Here is a 16,944-nt window from a genome sequence, read left to right on the forward strand (position 1 = left end):
TCGCTGTGTCTATTTGCTGCGTCGTCTTCTTTGTCTGCCTCTGTTGTTGTCAGCGGCACTGGAATCTGTGTTTCTTTTTGTTGTGCCATCTTGTTGCGTCAGCTCTCCGTGTGGGCAGAGCCATTCTTAGGCAGGCTGCACTTTTTTTCGCACGGGGCGGCTCTCCTTATGGGGCACGCTCCTTGCATGTGGTACACCCCTGTGTGGCAGGGCACTCCCCGTGCGCATCAGCACTGCACATGGGCCAGCTCCATAAGGGTCAAGGAGGCCCGGAGTTTGAACCGCGGACCTCCCATGTGGTAGATGGACGCACTAACCACTGGGCAAAATCCACTTCCCCAAACAGAGGTTCTTAAAGTATGGTCCAGGGATCTCTGGAAGTCCCTGAGACCCTTTCAAGGAGTTCACTGGTAACAACTGTTTCATAATAATACTAAGATTTTTTTTTTCTTTCTTCTCTCTCATTCTTTCACAACTGTGCAATAGAAGTTTCCAGAAACTACATGATGTGTGATGATGTTATTGCTCTGACAGATAATGGAATGTCACTTGTGTATTCATATGCTTTCTAGAATTTTCTAAGGTAGTGAATTTAGGGTGCAAATATTCTATATTTAGAGATTAAATTGGTTTGTTCTCAGTATTTCTATTGTGTTTTCCCTGGCTATCTTGTTTATACCTACAGTAATCTCTTAAATCTCATCATCCAATAAATTGTTATTTTGAAATTTGTTTTTTTATGATAATACAAAATAAATACAATTTGTTTTGAAATAGTTAAATTTAAAATTTTTTTCTAAAATTTTATTTGAAATTATCTTTTAGAATTTAGTATTATTTTCAATATTATAGGAAATTTATTAGAAATATAATTTTATTCACAATATAATTTATAGACTTAGATTGCTGGCTAACAAAGGGGATATTAAAAGATTTGCTTACAGAATAGATGGCTATATTATCTATGCCTAAAAATGTAGAAAAAGAACAATTTTATATGCCATCAAGTTCTCTGACTCATGAAAGGGAAGAATTTACTCTAAAGAAAATTAGTGAAACTGTAAATAAGAAACAAAATATGGGGAAGTGGAAGCGACTCAACTGATAGAGTGTGCACCTACCATATGAGAGGGTCCAGGGTTCGATACCCAGGGTCTCCTGACCCGTCTGGCAAGCTGACCCACACACAGTACTGCCAGGTGCAAGGTGTGCCGTGCCATGCAGGGGCACCCCCATATGGGCGGGCCCCACATGCAAGGAGTGTACCCAGCAAGGAGAACTGTCCCGCGTGAAAAAGTGCAGTCCACCCAGGAGTGGCGCCGCACACACGGAGAGCTGACGCAGCAAGATGATGTAAAAAAAAGAGACGCAGTTTCCCAGTGCCACTGAGGTGCAGTCGGACATAGAGGAACACACAGTGAATGGACACAGAGAACAGACAATGGGGTGGGGGGGAGAGAAATACATAAGACAAATCTTTAAAAAACAACAACAAAATATGGTGAAACTATCTTTTCCATTGGCTTGAAAGATATTAATTTACTATATTGTGTTTTATACAAAGAATATTGGTGAATAGCATTATAGTGGCAGCTATAATAATGGTTGCAGCATAATTTTTAACAGATTTATTGAGATATAATTCACATTCCATAAATCCTCATTTAAAGTGTACAATTCAATGACTGTTAGTGTATTTACAGAGTTGTGCAAGCATCACCATAATCAATTTTAGAACATTTTCATCACCCCAGAAAGACACTTACTGTGTTTATAGATTTGCTATTCTGGACATTTCATATAAATGGATCATACAATAGGCGATCTTTTTTGTGTGGTTTCCTTCACTCAGCATAATGTCTTCAAGGTTCATCCATGTTGTAGCATGTACTAGAAATTCGCCTCATTCCTTTTCACTGCTAAATAATATTCCATTATGTTTTATTGCTGAATAATGTTCTACATTTAATGAAGTGATGAACTGGTAGAGCAAGGAGCTCCAAGAATGAGTGCCTCAAATGAAGCAACCATTAAGCTGGGAAAAAACTGTCAGAATTAGCTTTTTGGAAATTTGGAATCTAATAAAAAACTTACAAAAACTGGGGCAGTGCTTAATGAAGAGACTGCTAAATTTTGATAAGCAAACACTGGCATTTTTTGCTTACTGGCGCCCATCGCCCATTCTCCAGCTTAGCAGTTGCCATGAGGATGGAGGCCCACATTCTGGGTACAGCTTGCTGGTGCTAGGCAGAGCAACATGGACCTTGTTCTAAAAAATTGTGACTGTGTGTTCTGACCCATCTGTTGCTTCCCAGAAGGACTGGCACTGAAGCTTGCCTTTGTTTCAACTCTTTAATGCTCAGAGCTGGAACATCTTCCTGGTTGGCATCGTCAAAAGTATTTAAATACTATACTACCTACAGCCGCTTGGGGCAAGGGACGGTGGAAGGGGCAAGCAGCAAACAGATGGAAAAGGCTTGGATAGAGGAGACTAAGGAGGAAGACAACTGGGGGCATAAGGGCCTTGAAGGACTTCCATACACAGCGGGGAATCTGGGCTACAAGGTGCATGCCCAGGACTGAACTCATGCTCAGAAAGGAATAAGACCCTAGGTGTGTGAGTCAGGACTGTCCAGAGAAACAGAACTAACAGGACGTATGAACTTAGAGATCTTTTGTAGGAATTGGTGCATGTGACCATGAGGACTGGCAAGTTCGAATTCCGTAGGCCAGGCTGCAAACTGGAAACTCTGATAAAGGTGAAGCTGAATTCCCCAGGAGAGGCTGGTAGCTGAAGTAGAGGCAGGAATTCCTCTTTCTAACTATTGAAATCTTCAGTTCTGGCTTAAAGACCTCTGACTGATTAGAGAAGGAGATGCCCCACCTTGCTGAAGGCAATCTCATATTTTGCTGGTGGAAATGTAAAATGGTACACTTTAGAAAACAGTCTGGCATTTTTTCAAAATGTTGAACATAGTGATACCATTTGACCCTGCAATATAACCAAGAAAATGGAAACATACATTCAGCATTATTCACAATAGCTGAAAGTACAACAGAAACGTATCTCAACTGATGAAAGGATAAACAAAATGTGCTATGTCCGTACAATGGAATATTATTCAGCCATAAAAAGGTACGAAGCACTGATCATGCTACAACGTGGGTGAAGCTAGAAAACATTATGCAAACTAAAAGAACTCAGACACACGTATTGTATGATTCCATTTATATGAAATGTCCAGAGCAGGCGAATCTATGGAGACAAAAAGTAGATTATTGGTTACCAGGAGCTGAGAGTAGGGGAGGATAGGGAATGATTGCTAATGGGTAAAGGAATTCATTCTGGAGTGATGAAATTATTGTTCAGGAATTAGAAAGGCGTGATGGTTGCACAATTACATGAAATGCATCAACAACTGGAATATCTATGCAACTTAGTGAATCAGTATTTTCCAAGTATCTAATGCGTGAATCATGTATGGGTGAAAAAGCTATTCAAAATCCAAGATAGACCAATATATTTTTAATGTAACAGAGTACAAAAAGTTCATTGATGTGCTTTTATATTCTACATTGGAATTAAACTTTCAGATACTACATTTGTTGAGTATTGGTGTTGTATCAAATAAAAATATTCACAATTATCTGAAAAGGCTATTTAAATACTCCTCTTCCCTTTCCCAACTCATATCTCTTGAGACTGGATTTTCTTTTTAAATGTAACCAAAACAGCATATTGCAAAGATTGAAGGCAGATTTAGATATAAGAATTAGCTGCCTTCTAGTAGGCCTGATGCTAAATATAATTGCAAAAATGTAAGACCATGTACTCTACTCACTAAATTTTTTTGGTTTGGAAAATACATTTTATATAAAATATATTATTTATATTAAAATGTAGTGTGTTAGTGCTATTTAGAAATCCATTAATAAAAATATTTTGAAAATATTTCATTTTTAGTATTTGACACAATGAAGTATTGATAGATACAAGTCATCTAAACAAAAGCTCTTTGCTGTTCTCCATAATTTTTAAGAGTATACAGGGTCCTGAAGTGCTGTGCCACGCAGGCGTGTCCCCCGTGTAGAGGATCCTATGTGCAAGGAATGTGCCCCTCAAGGAAAGCCGCCCCACGCAAAAAAAGTGTGACCTGCCCAGGAGTGGTGCCGCACACACAGAGAGCTGATGCAGCAAGATGACACAACAAAAAGAGACACAGATTTCTGATGCTGCTGACAAGAATGCAGGCAGACACAGAAGAACACACAGCTAATGGACAGAGAGAGCAGACAACTGGGGAGGGGGGGAGAGAAATAAAAAATTTTTTTAAAACCTTAAAATAAATAAATAAATAAAGGGTCCTCTGATGGAAAAGCTTGAGAATTTCTGCCCTAAAAGCATCTCCTGTCTTGGAGCTGCAAGTTTGACATGGCTTCAAATCAAACACACTGAAATTAGTCTCATTCAGTCTCTTATGGGAATGTTTAGGCATTAACTAGGAAAGTGTAGAATTCTGAAAGCTGGAATGGAGAAACACAGAATTCTGGTGAATCTGAGGACCCTGAACCACAAACTCCTTGAACTTTCCTTTTCAGGAAGAGAAGCTTCCCCTCTGCTGTCCAAGGAGCCCTCTCCTGCCTTGCTTAGAGGCTCTGCAATACCCTCACCCGAGGGAGTTGTCTTCCAAGCATGACTTCTTTCCTTTTCCTGCCTTCCTCCCCATCTTCTTTTCACTGCTTCCAGACCTCCAACTAGTCCGATGGAACAGAGGGCCCAGGACATAGGCTGACCCAGAGAATGTAGCTCACAAACAGAAATATTTGCATTATTTTACCAGTTTATATTTTCAGACACCTAGAAACATGTGTGAGAAGGGATGCTAAAGGTATTAGACCAGGGAAAAAGAAAGATATTTTAGATTAGGACAAATTTGGAAAGATGGGTAAAGTCACCAGGAATTGTAGATTCACTGTGTTAGTTTGAGCAGCTGGGAGTGGTTCTAATACTTGACTGGCTTTTAGTAAATGAAGCTGAAATGCCAGGATTCTGTTAAATCATGTAGACATTAATATAAAGGCTTAGGGAAAGAGAGAATAATGAGTTAGATTTATCATATGAGATCTGCTCACCCAATCCCTGTGTCCCCCAAGAGAATATTTTCCTTTTACCAAGGCAACAAATATACCAAATATACACAGGTGAGCAGTGCTCCATCATCCTTGAAGAGCTGAGTTGCTGAGGACAGTGGAAACTCTTTTTTAGATTCTGTAAAAGGGAAACAAGGCATTTGGCATGGGAGAAAAACTTGGGGGAGGACTGAGATGTTTAATGACTAATTTTACTAATGTAATTGTTATGTTTATAAGTGTGACTCGTAACAAAACCATAAACAACTTTATTCCTTTTCCCATATTGCCTGCTCAAATGCTCCATCAATATTGGCAGTTGTTTTCTGGCCCCTAGATGAAATTTTGAGCAGATTTTTCTGGCTTTTTCTCAAATAATGCCTTAAAAAAATTGAGATGTAACTCATGTACTGCAAAACTCATTATAGTCAGCTTTAATCACAAAAATATTCTTAATTAGTAGCATAGCATAAACAATATTTTTAAATTTCAAATTTGATTTAAAATTAAAATTTCTTCTTTCCTTCCTGCTTAGACTCATTGTGAGTTAGAACCATGAGTTGGAAAAGATGGCTTATGATTCTCTGTTTTCCCACTTAGTTTATTTATTTCTCCTCTACCACCATTTTTGGCTCCTCCAGGTTTGAAGTGAGGGAGAGAGGAGAGATGGGGAGCAATGAGGGTCTTGCCTGGTCCTGATCTAGTCTTGAGTTATTTTGTCTATGGTTGTGTTCAAACTGATCCTCTTATGGGCACTTTCTTGAAATTTCCAGAGACCTCCCCCTCCTACCATATTGTGTGTGATTCAGGAAAATGCATATCTTTGTCTGGTCCCTTAAGATTTCCCTCTTGTCTTCCACCTTTTCCCAGAATGTTTCTGCTAAGGTCCCTGTATTAGTCAGCCAAAGGGATGCTGATGCAAAGTATCAGAAATCTACTGGCTTTTATAAAGGGTATTTATTTGGGGTAGAAGCTTACAGTCACAAAACCTTAAGGGAGTCCAACTCAAGGTACCATAAGAGGTACTTTCTCACCCAAAGTTATTGCCACGTGTTGAAGTAAGAAGGGTTCAGCCCTCCTTCTTCCTCTTAAGGCTCCATGATCCCAGCTTCTTCTGCTCTCAGCTGTGGCCTGGCATAAGGCTCTCTCTCAGGGCTCCTCAGCTGCTCTGTTCTTTTCAGCTGCAAAGCCCACCAAGGGGACAGGGACTCAACCCTGAATGACCTAATGACATGGTTGAATCAAAGCCCAAATCTTGATTTAATAAAGTAAACATGAAGTGGACTTGGCCCAGTGGTTAGGGCGTCTGCCTACCACATGGGAGGTCTGCAGTTCAAACCCTGGGCCTCCTTGACCTGTGTGGAGCTGGCCCACGCTCAGTGCTGATGTGCACAAGGAGTACCCTGCCAAGCAGGGGTGTCCCCCGCGTAGGGGAGCCCCACGCGCAAGGAGTGCGCCCTGTAAGGAGAGCCGCCCAGTGTGAAAGAAAGTGCAACCTGCCCAGGAATGGTGCTGCCTACACGGACAGCTGACACAGCAAGATGACACAACTAGAAGAAACACAGATTCCCGGTGTCGCTGATAAGGATAGGAGCAGTCACCGAAGAGCACACAGTGAATGGACACAGAGAGCAGACAACTGGGGGTGGGGGGGAAGGAGAGAGAATTAAATAAAAAATAAATCTTAAAAAAAAAAAAAAGGTAAACGTAAAGTCTTTGAATTTAAATTAATCAAAGAGTACCATGCTCAGAGGAAAGGGCACGTTTACGAACATAATCAATATCTCTTTTTGGAATTCATAAATAATATCAAACTGCCATAGTCTCCTTGCTTTTCCAAGCAGCTGTCTTGGGCAGGATCTAAGAAAATGCCATACCACTCTACTTCTATCTCGTCTTTCTCTCTGTCTGTTTCTTCTCTGTCTGCCTCTCTCTCTCCTGTTTGCCAGTTGTTTCATGGAAAGCATACACCATATACCTGCTTTCAGTCAAAGTAAGGTACTTCCTAAGCCCATTACTACTTTGCTGCCATGGGCTGGTTCAACCAGGTTATTGCTCTTGACATATCTCTGGCATGAGTCTGACCTCAGTCCACAGGGTTCCCTAAATTGTGGGATCCTACATCCAGATCTCCAAGCTCTCTTAAGTTATCTTTCACTAATCTCTGTCATGGGACTGTGGTGCTCTCTCCAAAGAAATTCTCTCTCTAGTCTCTCTTTCTCTTGTATTCTCAACCTCGTAGCTGCAGTTCAGCCAAGGGTCACAAACATATTCTTGCCTATCTCCTTTGCAAGTCCAACTACAATACTCTTGTATCTCATTTTGGAATGTGGAAGTGGCATTCCTTTGTCTGGAGTCTTAGACGAAATGAAACAGAAATAGTGCTATTTTAATGTCCTGTTACAACAACTTGCATGATGTACATCCTCTTTCCCGTTTCCATAAAATCTTCAGTAAATGTCCACTTCTGGTCATTGACTTCCATGAGAAATAGGATGAAACACTGAGTATGGTCTTTACATGAGTGAGGGTCAACTCATAGGTGGAATGTCCCATCTGGACATTGGAGATAACCTCCAAGATTTTTTTAAACCAACATGTAGGAGCTGGCAACAAGTTGGACCAAATGACCACCTTACAAATGAGTCCTGAGTGCATTCTGACCATGATGACAAAGGGAGTAGCAATCAGGCTGGCATGAGTCATGGCAGTTCTTGGAATATTTTCTCAGCAGCAAACTGTGTAAGCTAAGTGAGAGTCAGCACCAGAGCCCTGGAGAAGGTGGGGTGGGGTAAAATGCATGATCTAGAACAAGGGTTCTTAACAAGGTTTATGAGCTTGAGTTGAAATTCAAAAAACATTATTCTTATTGTGACATATTGGTGTGGGAGTGATATTTTATTAAATAATATACAGTATAGTGTGTACTTAGTAAGAGGTCCATGGTTTTCACCTGACTGACAAGAGGTCCATGGAACAAAAAAGGTTAAGAACCCTTGATCTAGAATGGATATTTCATGTGGAAAGCCAGGCTTGTTACCTGTGAGAAAGTCTTTTAAAACTCTTAGGAAATCCCAGCCTGGAAGTGTTTTATCTAGCCCTAGAGGATAGACAATTTCCTTAGAAAATGCAGTCTTTCTCAGAAAGGGCGAGGAAGGAGGTGGCAGTCCCTCCCACATATTACCTGTTGAAGGAGGGTTCCCTAGATGGTGAATGGCCACTTTTGGCCTGGCCATCAAGCTGGGAGTGAGACGACTGGTCCATGTCACATGTTGCCAGGAACCCTAGAAATTTGGGGATAGAAAAGTAAGATTTTGAGTTGTGCTTGGATATTCTAGTGGAATGTTATAAGTGTGATAGACCTTGGAGAAACAGAAATGATAGATATGAAGAGAAGTTTATACATTTTGGCATTAGAAATTATTCTTGGACTCACATCTTTTATGTGATGGAATGCTGGAGAGCCCATGAAAGGGCATATGGTACCATATGGAGGTGCTGGAATGTATATGTTAAGTGTCTGATCACATGCCAACCAGAAGGAAACAATGCTCTAGAAAGCCTTATTGGGAAAGAACAAAGCAAATCTAAGATTTCAGTAGAGTCTTCTAGTTCTCCCTGTTGGTGCATCTAATTTGGAAGGTGAAAGGAAAAGAAATGTCATTTTGGTAGTTGGGACTTGAGATGCTGGTACAAAATCGTGGTTAACAAAATAAACACAGCACTGTTCTACTACAAGGTGTTAAGAACGTGGTGATACATGGGAAAAATATAACTAATGTAATTTATAGACTATAGTTTACAACATTGTAATGTTTTTGTAGCAAAAGTAAAGTTGGTATTATATTAATGGTTAAAAAAAAGGTTGGTATTATATTAAAGGTTAAAAAAAAGAATATGGTGAATGGTTTTGTGATATATGAATATGATTAAGCATTTTTTTCTCTTCTTGATTTTTTTCATTAGTAAGGATACCTCGACTATGTCATTTAACTAACTAAACTGTGCTCATCTATGTATCTTTCTGAACACCAGAGGAATTATTGAGTTAGTAGTTGGAATTAGTTGAGATGAAAGTGCAGGACAGAACTTTTTAGGAGTAATACTTCCATAACTTGTTGAACTGCCTTTTTCTATTCTATTGTTTTTAAAAATTTGAAATAAAGTTTGGATTTTTAAAAAGTAGCCTTAAGCTTCTGGCGTCATCCATCTTTACTGCTACAAATTCCAGTCGAAAAGAGGTCATGGGAAGCGAATATGGCTCAACTGATAGGGAGTCTGCCTACCATATAGGAGGTCCAGGGTTTGAACGCAGGACCTCCTGGCCCATGTGGTGAGCTGGCCCACGTGCTGGGCTGCTGTGTGCAAGAAGTTCCATGCCACACAGAGGTGTCCCCTGTGTAGGGGTGCCCCATGCACAAGGAGTGTGCCCCTCAAGGAGACCCGCCCTGCATGATAAAAGGACAGCCTGCCCAGGAGTGGCACTGCACACACGGAGAGCTGATGCAGCAAGATGATGCAACAAAAAGAGACACAGATTCCCGGTACTGCTGAGAATGCAAGGGGACGCAGAAGAACACACAGTGAATGGACAAAAGAGAGCAGACAACAAGGGGGCAGGGGAAGAGAAATAAAAAATAAATCTTTAAAAAAAAAAAAGAGGTCATCCCTCTCTCCCAACATCTTTTTTTTTCCCTCTAAGATTTATTTTAGGGAAGTGGATGTGGCTCAACTGATAAGAGCTTCCGCCTACCATATGGGAGGACCTGGGTTTGATCTCTAGGGCTTCCTGGTGAAAAAGAAGAAGAGAAAGTACGCCCACGTGGCAAGCCAGTGCCCGCGCAAATGCCCATGTGGTGAGCCAGTGCCCTGTGCAAGTGAGTCACACAGCAAGATGATGATGCATCAAAAGATACAAGGGGAGAGTCAAGGTGAAGTGCAGCAGAAATCAGGAACTGAGGTGGTGCAAATGACAGGGAAACTCTCTCTGCATCAGAGGTCTTCAGGATTGAATCCTGGTGAACCATAGAGAAGAGAAGACAACACAGACAGCAAAAACAGCAGGGCAGGAGGAAAATAAATAAATAAATAAATCTTTTTAAAAAGATTTATTTTATTTATTTCTCCCTTCTCCGCCCCCCCCCCCCCCGGTTTCCCCTGTTGTCTCCTCTTTGTCCATTTGCTGTGTGTTCTTCTGTGTCTGCTTGTATTCTCGTTAGGCAGCTCTGGGAACCAATTCTGGAACTTCCAGAGTGGGAGAGAAGTGATGACTCTCCTGCGCTACCCCAGCTCACTGTTTTCTACTTATTATTTTCTCTCCTCTGTGTCTCTTGTTGCGTCATCTTGCTGCACCAGCTCTCCATGTGGGCCAGCTTGCCTTTACCAGGAGGCCCTGGTCATCAAACCCTGGACCTCCTATATGGTAGATGGGAGCCTAATTGGTTGAGCAACATCCATTTCCCTCTCCCAGCATCTTAAAATAGTCTGGTACATTTGTTACAACTGATGAATAAATATTGATGCATTGCTACTAACCAAGGTCTACAGTTTAGATTGTGGTTTACACCATTCCAATGCCCTAAAAATGACCTATGTTCCATCTATTCTTTCCTCCCTCTCCCCTCAGAACCTCTGGTGACCACTGTCTTTATATCAATATTACAAGTTCTTTCATTACTAGAATAATTTAGTCCATAGTTGCATTCCCCCCCCCCATGTTTGTTTATTCCTCAATCTTGGGGATTTGGGGATGTTGATGTCCACTCTGTTTCTGATAGATGGGGGCTTAGACACCATGGGGCAGATGGTGGCACTGTCTTGCTTGCAGTTGTAGATACTCTCTGTTTTTTGGGATGGGTGTTGTCCATTATCATCATTTTGTTAGTTGTCTGGGTGAGTCTGATGAACTTGAGAGTAGATGTTGGTATGCAAGGGTGGCTCAATACTAGATAATCAATTAGTGTATAAACCACATTAATAAAGGAAAGGATAAAAATCACATGATCCCCTCAATTGATGCAGAAAAGGCATTTGAGAAAACACAGCATCCTTTCTTGATAAAAACACCCCAACAGATAAAATAGAAAGAAGCTTTCTCAATATGGTAAATGCATATATGAAAAACCCATAGCTAGCATTGTACTCAACAGTGAAAGACTGAAAGCTTTCCTGTTGAGATAGGGAACAAGAAAAGGATGCCAATTGTCACCACTGTTACTCAATATTGTGCTAGAAGTTGTAGAAAGAGCAATTAGGCAAGATAAATAAATAAAAGGCACCCAAATAGGAAAGGAAGAAGTAAATCTTTCACTATTTACTGATGATATAATCCTATATCTAGAAAATTCCAAAAAATCCACATCAAAGCTACTAGAATTAATAGGCAAGTTCAGCAAAGTGGTAGGATACAAGAGTAATATGCAAAATTCAGTTTACTTCTGATGAGTAATCCAAGGAATAAGTCAGAAAAAAATTCCATTTATAATAGAAGCTAAAAGGATGAGATATTTAAGAATAAACTTAATCAAAGACATAAAGAACCTGTATTCAGAAAACTACAAAACATTGCTAAAGGGAACAAAAACCTAGACCTAAATAAATGGAAGGATATTCTGTGTTCATGGACTGGAAGACTAAATATTGTTAAGATGTCAATTCTACACAACTGACTTGTAGATTCAATGCAATCCCAATCAAAATCCCAACAGCCTGTTTGTTTGTTTTGTTGCAGAACTGGAAAAGCCAATTATCAAATTTATTTGGAAGGGTAAGGGCCCTGGAGAGCCAAAAATGTCTTTAAAAGGAAGAATGAAGTTAGAAGACTCTAACTTCCTGACTTTAAAGCATACTGCTTAGTTACAGTGGTAAAAACAGCATGGCACTGGCATAAAGATGGACATATTGACCAACAGAACTGAATTGAGAATTCAGAGATAGACTCTCACATCTACGGTCAAGTGATATTTGACAAGGGTGCAAACCCAACCCATCTGGTCCAGAGCAGTGTATTCAACAAATGGTGCTGCAAGAACTGGATATCCTTATCCAAAAGAAAGAAAGAGGTCCTGATTCATACTTTATACAAAAATTAACTCAAAATGGATCAAAGAACTAAATATAAAAGTTACAGCTAATTCCTAGAAGAAGACATATGGAAACATGATTAAGATCTTGTGGTAGCTGGTAGTTTCCTAAACCTTATACTCAAGGCACAAGCAATGAAAGAAAAAATAGAAGGGAAGCAGATTTGGCTCCACTGATAGAGCATCCGCCTACCATATGCAAGGTCCAGGGTTCAAACCCAGGGCCTCCTGACCTGTGTGGTGAGCTGGCCCACACGCAGTGCTGCCATGTGCAAGGAGTGCAATGCCACGCAGGGGTGTCCCCTGCATAGGGGAGCCCCACGTGCAAGGAGTGTGTCCTGCAAGGAGAGCTGCCTCCACATGAAAAAAGCACAGCCTGCCCAGGAGTGGCTCCACATGCATAGAGAGCTGACACAGCAAGATGATGCAACAAAAACAGACACAGATTCCCAGTGCCGCTGAGAATGCAAGTGGACACAGAAGAACACATAGTGAATGGACACAGAGCAGACAACCAGGGGGGCAGGGAAGGGGGAGGTGATTAAAAAAAAAAGGAAATGAGGGAATAATCTAGGGAATGTGTAATGTAGTGAGTCTGGTGGTGGATAAAGATTGTGGTTAATAGTATAAATATAAGAATGTTCTTCATTTACAAAGTGTTAAAAATATAGTGATACAAAGGAAAATTACAACTAATGTAACATAAACAATAGTTAATAGTAATATTGTAATATTTTTGCAGCAAAGGCAGGCAAAGAAGATATTATTTCAATTCTAAGACAACAATATGGGGTATAAGTGTGTATGGGATTTTTCCTTCAAAGTAATGAAATTGTTCTAAAATTGACTGAGGTGATGAACATTAAAACTATGAGATGAAATGATAACCACCGAATGTACACTTTGAACGGATTGTACAAAACGTGGAACTGTAAAACATAGAGAATCCAGTAGTGGAAGATGGATTGTACTTAACAAGAGAAATAAGAGAACATTCTCTTATGAGCCATAAGAAATACAAAATACTAAGACCAAGTGTTAATATTTGGCTGGGTTGGGGGAAAAATATGTGAAATATAAAATTTGGGCTATAGTTATTTGTTATATTTTTATAATGCTCTTTCATAGTTTGTAAAAGATGTTTCACAACAATGCGAGGTGGTGGTGGTGGGGTGATGTATGGGAACTTTGTATGATGATATGCATGTTTGCTTTGTAAGTTCACAACTTTTACTATACACTAATTGTTTATGTATGTTCATGTATGAGTGATATGCTTTAATAAAATTTTATTTTAAAAAAGCCATGTGGTACTGGCCTAAGGACAGGCAAATAGTCCGAGATAGAATTGAAAGTTCAAAAATAAACTCACATATCTATGGCAAATTAATTGACTTTTGGAAAGGGAGCCAAGTCCATTCAATGGGGAAAGAATAGTCTCTTCAACGAATGGAGCTGGGAAAACTGGATCTCCATGTGCGAAAGAATAAAACTGGACTCCTACCTTATAACATACACAAAAATTCACTCAAAATGGATCAATGGCCTAAATATAAACTAAAACCATAAAACTCTTAGAAGAAAAGATAGGGAAGCCAAGTGTCAGTGCTTCCCCACTAGAAGCAAGGTGAATGCAGTTACTAAAATGGACAATAGGGCCAGAGTGGCAATCAGAATGTTTTAACTCACACGGATCTTTGGTGGTGGCTATTAATCACTGAGAATTAAATAAATGGGCACTTTACTTAAGTAACTTTTGATCTATCCTCTCAGGAAAACTCTAGCTCTGGTAAGCAGAGACCTGATTTGAGTCACCACAATGACAGTCATGGCCTTTAATCCTGTCTATGGATGTTAAGTCATTTCATAGGTCCTTGAGTAAAGGGCAGACTGGGTCTTCATGAGGAAAGACCCAGTGACACAGCTAAATTTTATACTATTGCTCTTTCTTCCCCTTCATTTATTCCTCACAGAGACTAGCAGCCATTTCTCAGAGTAAATGAGCACTGTGTAAAGGAAAACATTCCTTTCAGAAATTTCTATATACTGCAAGGAGTTATATCAATTCAAGGGGATAAAGAAAAAAAGGAGTCCGTTGGCCAGAGTAATAGCTTATGGAGGTCAGATGGTTTGTCCAGATTTGGTTACAGTGCATTTTATGGTGATTCCAGGAAAGTAAGTGTGGGTAATTCCATAATTTTTGAATGCATAGTTGGACTTACTTGGGACTTACTTGGGAACTGGAAGACTATACATATCAGCTCCCTGATTTGTGGAATGAGGACAATATAGTAGGAAAGGCTAACTAGAATCCCTGTAACTGCCCTTTCCTACCAAAGCAGTAAACCAAAGCAATACCATATCCCTGGGGAATTGAAGAGATTAGGGTCCCCATCAAAGACTTGAACAAGGCAGGCATATTGATTCCTATCACCACACTATTTAATATGCCTATTTCACCTGCAAAAGGAAGATGGGTCTTAGGAATGACAACATATTATTGTAAAGTTAATCAGGTGGTGATTCAGATGCAGCTACTGTTCTAGACATAGTCTCTTTACTGGAGCAAATTACTATGCAACTCCAGCTTTTAAAGCTGTTGACCTGGCAAATGCTTTTATTCTTAGTATCACTTGGTAAATATCATCAAAACCACATTGCTTTTACTTATCAGGGACATTATCATTTATTCAATATCTTTCTTTAAGGTTAGGTCAAGTCTCCTACCTCTGTCATAACCTAGTTTGCAGAGTCTTTGGTTGTCTCATCACCCCAGAGGACATTCATGCTGTCCCATTACAATAATGACATCATATTGATTTGACTTGGTGAGCCAAGTGTCAAGAGCCTTAAATGCCTTTGTAAAACACATGTATTCCAGAGGATAGGAGATTAACTCAAGAAAATGTATCACTTTGGTGAAGTTTGCTAGCGTCCACTTGTGGTCCCTACTGGTGTGGGGCATATCAGGATAACCCTCCAAAGTAAAAGAAAAGTTGCATTACATTGCACTCCTAGCTGCTAAGAAAGAGGTAAATTACTTGGGCCTCTTTGGATTTTAAAGGCAATATATGTCACATTTGAGTGTATTGCTCTGTCTCATAAATCAGGTTTTAAAATAACCTCTGTATTTTGAAATAATTTCAAACTTACAGGACAGTTGCAAAAATAGTACAAAACCCATACAGAGAACTCCAACATACTCACCGGGTAGATAGCCAGATCTGCCAACTTTTAATGTTTTGCCACATTAGGTGTATCTTTCTGCCTATCTACCCATTCACCTATGTGTACATTCTCCTCCCTGAACACTTAATACTTACATGTACTTTCCCTAAGAACAAAGATATTCACTCCATAAGCCAGTTTTCAGCAGGTCCCTGTGGTGATTAGGCTATTGTGTCAACTCAGCCAGGTAATTCTTCCCAGTTGTTTGGTCAAGCAAGCACTGTAATACAAGGGCATTTATGGACTTTAGTCACCATTGACTTTACTGCAGCAGTAAATCATAGATAGCTGGTTATAATTTCATCAATCAGGGAGATTGCCATCAGCAATGAGTGACACTTAACCCAATCAGATGAATGCCTTAAAAGGGGAAGCGATTCCAGCACTGAGAGAGAATTTCTCAGCTCATCTTTGGACACCAACATCTCCCAGAACTCATCAAGAACCTTCACTGGACTTTGATTGCATCCCTTGGTTGCAGCCTGCCTGCGGAACCTGGACTTGTGCATCCCCACAGCTGCATGAGACATATATGTGGCTCTTATAGAATTGCATACTATTGACAGATATCTCTTGTTGATTCTGTTTGCCTAGAGAACCCTGACTAATACAGCTTGGTACCAGGAGTGGTTCTTGAGGAATAGAGTCTTAAACACGGGGTGTCTGAGGTGGTCCTGGGAGTTTTGCAATTGGCTCTCTACTCTAATTGGATTCAAGGGTAGAGACAACTCCCTTTCCAATAATGAAGACACTGTTAACAGTCCATGGCGCAAGTTAGCAATCGAGATACACAAAATAGAATCACTGGATTCCCCCACTTCCATGCTTATAAGAAGCAAGGATCTGGATGAGAGTGTTTTCAACACCTTAACAGAGTTTCGTGGAGTCAAACAGTATAACGATATTGGCTGGCTCCTCCTAGATACTCTGAATACTGTTACAAAAGAAAGAGATGAGTTAAAGTTTTCAAATTAGAAACGTAGACACTGAATGGATGAGGCGAAAGTTTCTATGTGTGCTCTGAAAGAAAATTTTGTCTCCTGTAGCCACAGGCTTGAAATATCTGAGAACCAAACTCAGACTCTCATTGTATGAGTAGCAGAGTTACAAAGGAAACTAAAATCTCAACCCTGCAGGATTTCTGCAATTAAAGTGAAGGCATTGATTGGGAAAGAGTGGAATCCTGAGAATTGGGATGGAGACATATGGGATGATGATGATATTGATGGAGACATTGGAACCCTGAATTCTGCTGAGACTTTACCAGATAAGGATGCCATGGCCTGCCCAGTCCAGATCACACCTTGTTAACCTTTTATCATCCAGCCTCCAGCCTGCCCCAGGGAGTCTGGACCTCCTCCCATCCTGGAGGCACATACCAGCCAAACTCCAGCATGTACTGCTGAGCCTCCAGTTTGCCCTGAGGAAACTGCCTCCCAACCCCTGCCTGAAGAGATTACTCCTGCCTCACCAGAAGAAAATGCAAGGGAATGGCCTGAGGTCA

At 40.3% G+C, this 16,944-nt stretch overlaps 1 protein-coding gene across 2 annotated transcripts in view; it reads right to left on the bottom strand.

The window, feature by feature from the left end:
* ABHD3 (abhydrolase domain containing 3, phospholipase) overlaps positions 1 to 16,944 on the bottom strand; it is a 113,248-nt gene that overhangs the window by 82,543 nt on the left and 13,761 nt on the right. The window contains exons 1-2 of one of the 2 annotated variants that reach the window (XM_058277533.2): positions 15,536 to 15,660; positions 8,315 to 8,414 (exon numbers count right to left, since the gene is read on the bottom strand). In XM_058277533.2, coding sequence (XP_058133516.1) covers positions 8,315 to 8,366 — 52 coding nt within the window. In that variant the 5' untranslated portion in view covers positions 8,367 to 8,414; positions 15,536 to 15,660. Of the gene's footprint in view, positions 1 to 8,314; positions 8,415 to 15,535; positions 15,661 to 16,944 lie in introns of those variants that run through there. The other variant, XM_058277532.1, reaches the window with a different exon arrangement.

Source organism: Dasypus novemcinctus, chromosome 16 (genome assembly GCF_030445035.2).
Source record: "Dasypus novemcinctus isolate mDasNov1 chromosome 16, mDasNov1.1.hap2, whole genome shotgun sequence".
Lineage (NCBI taxonomy): Eukaryota > Metazoa > Chordata > Mammalia > Cingulata > Dasypodidae > Dasypus > Dasypus novemcinctus.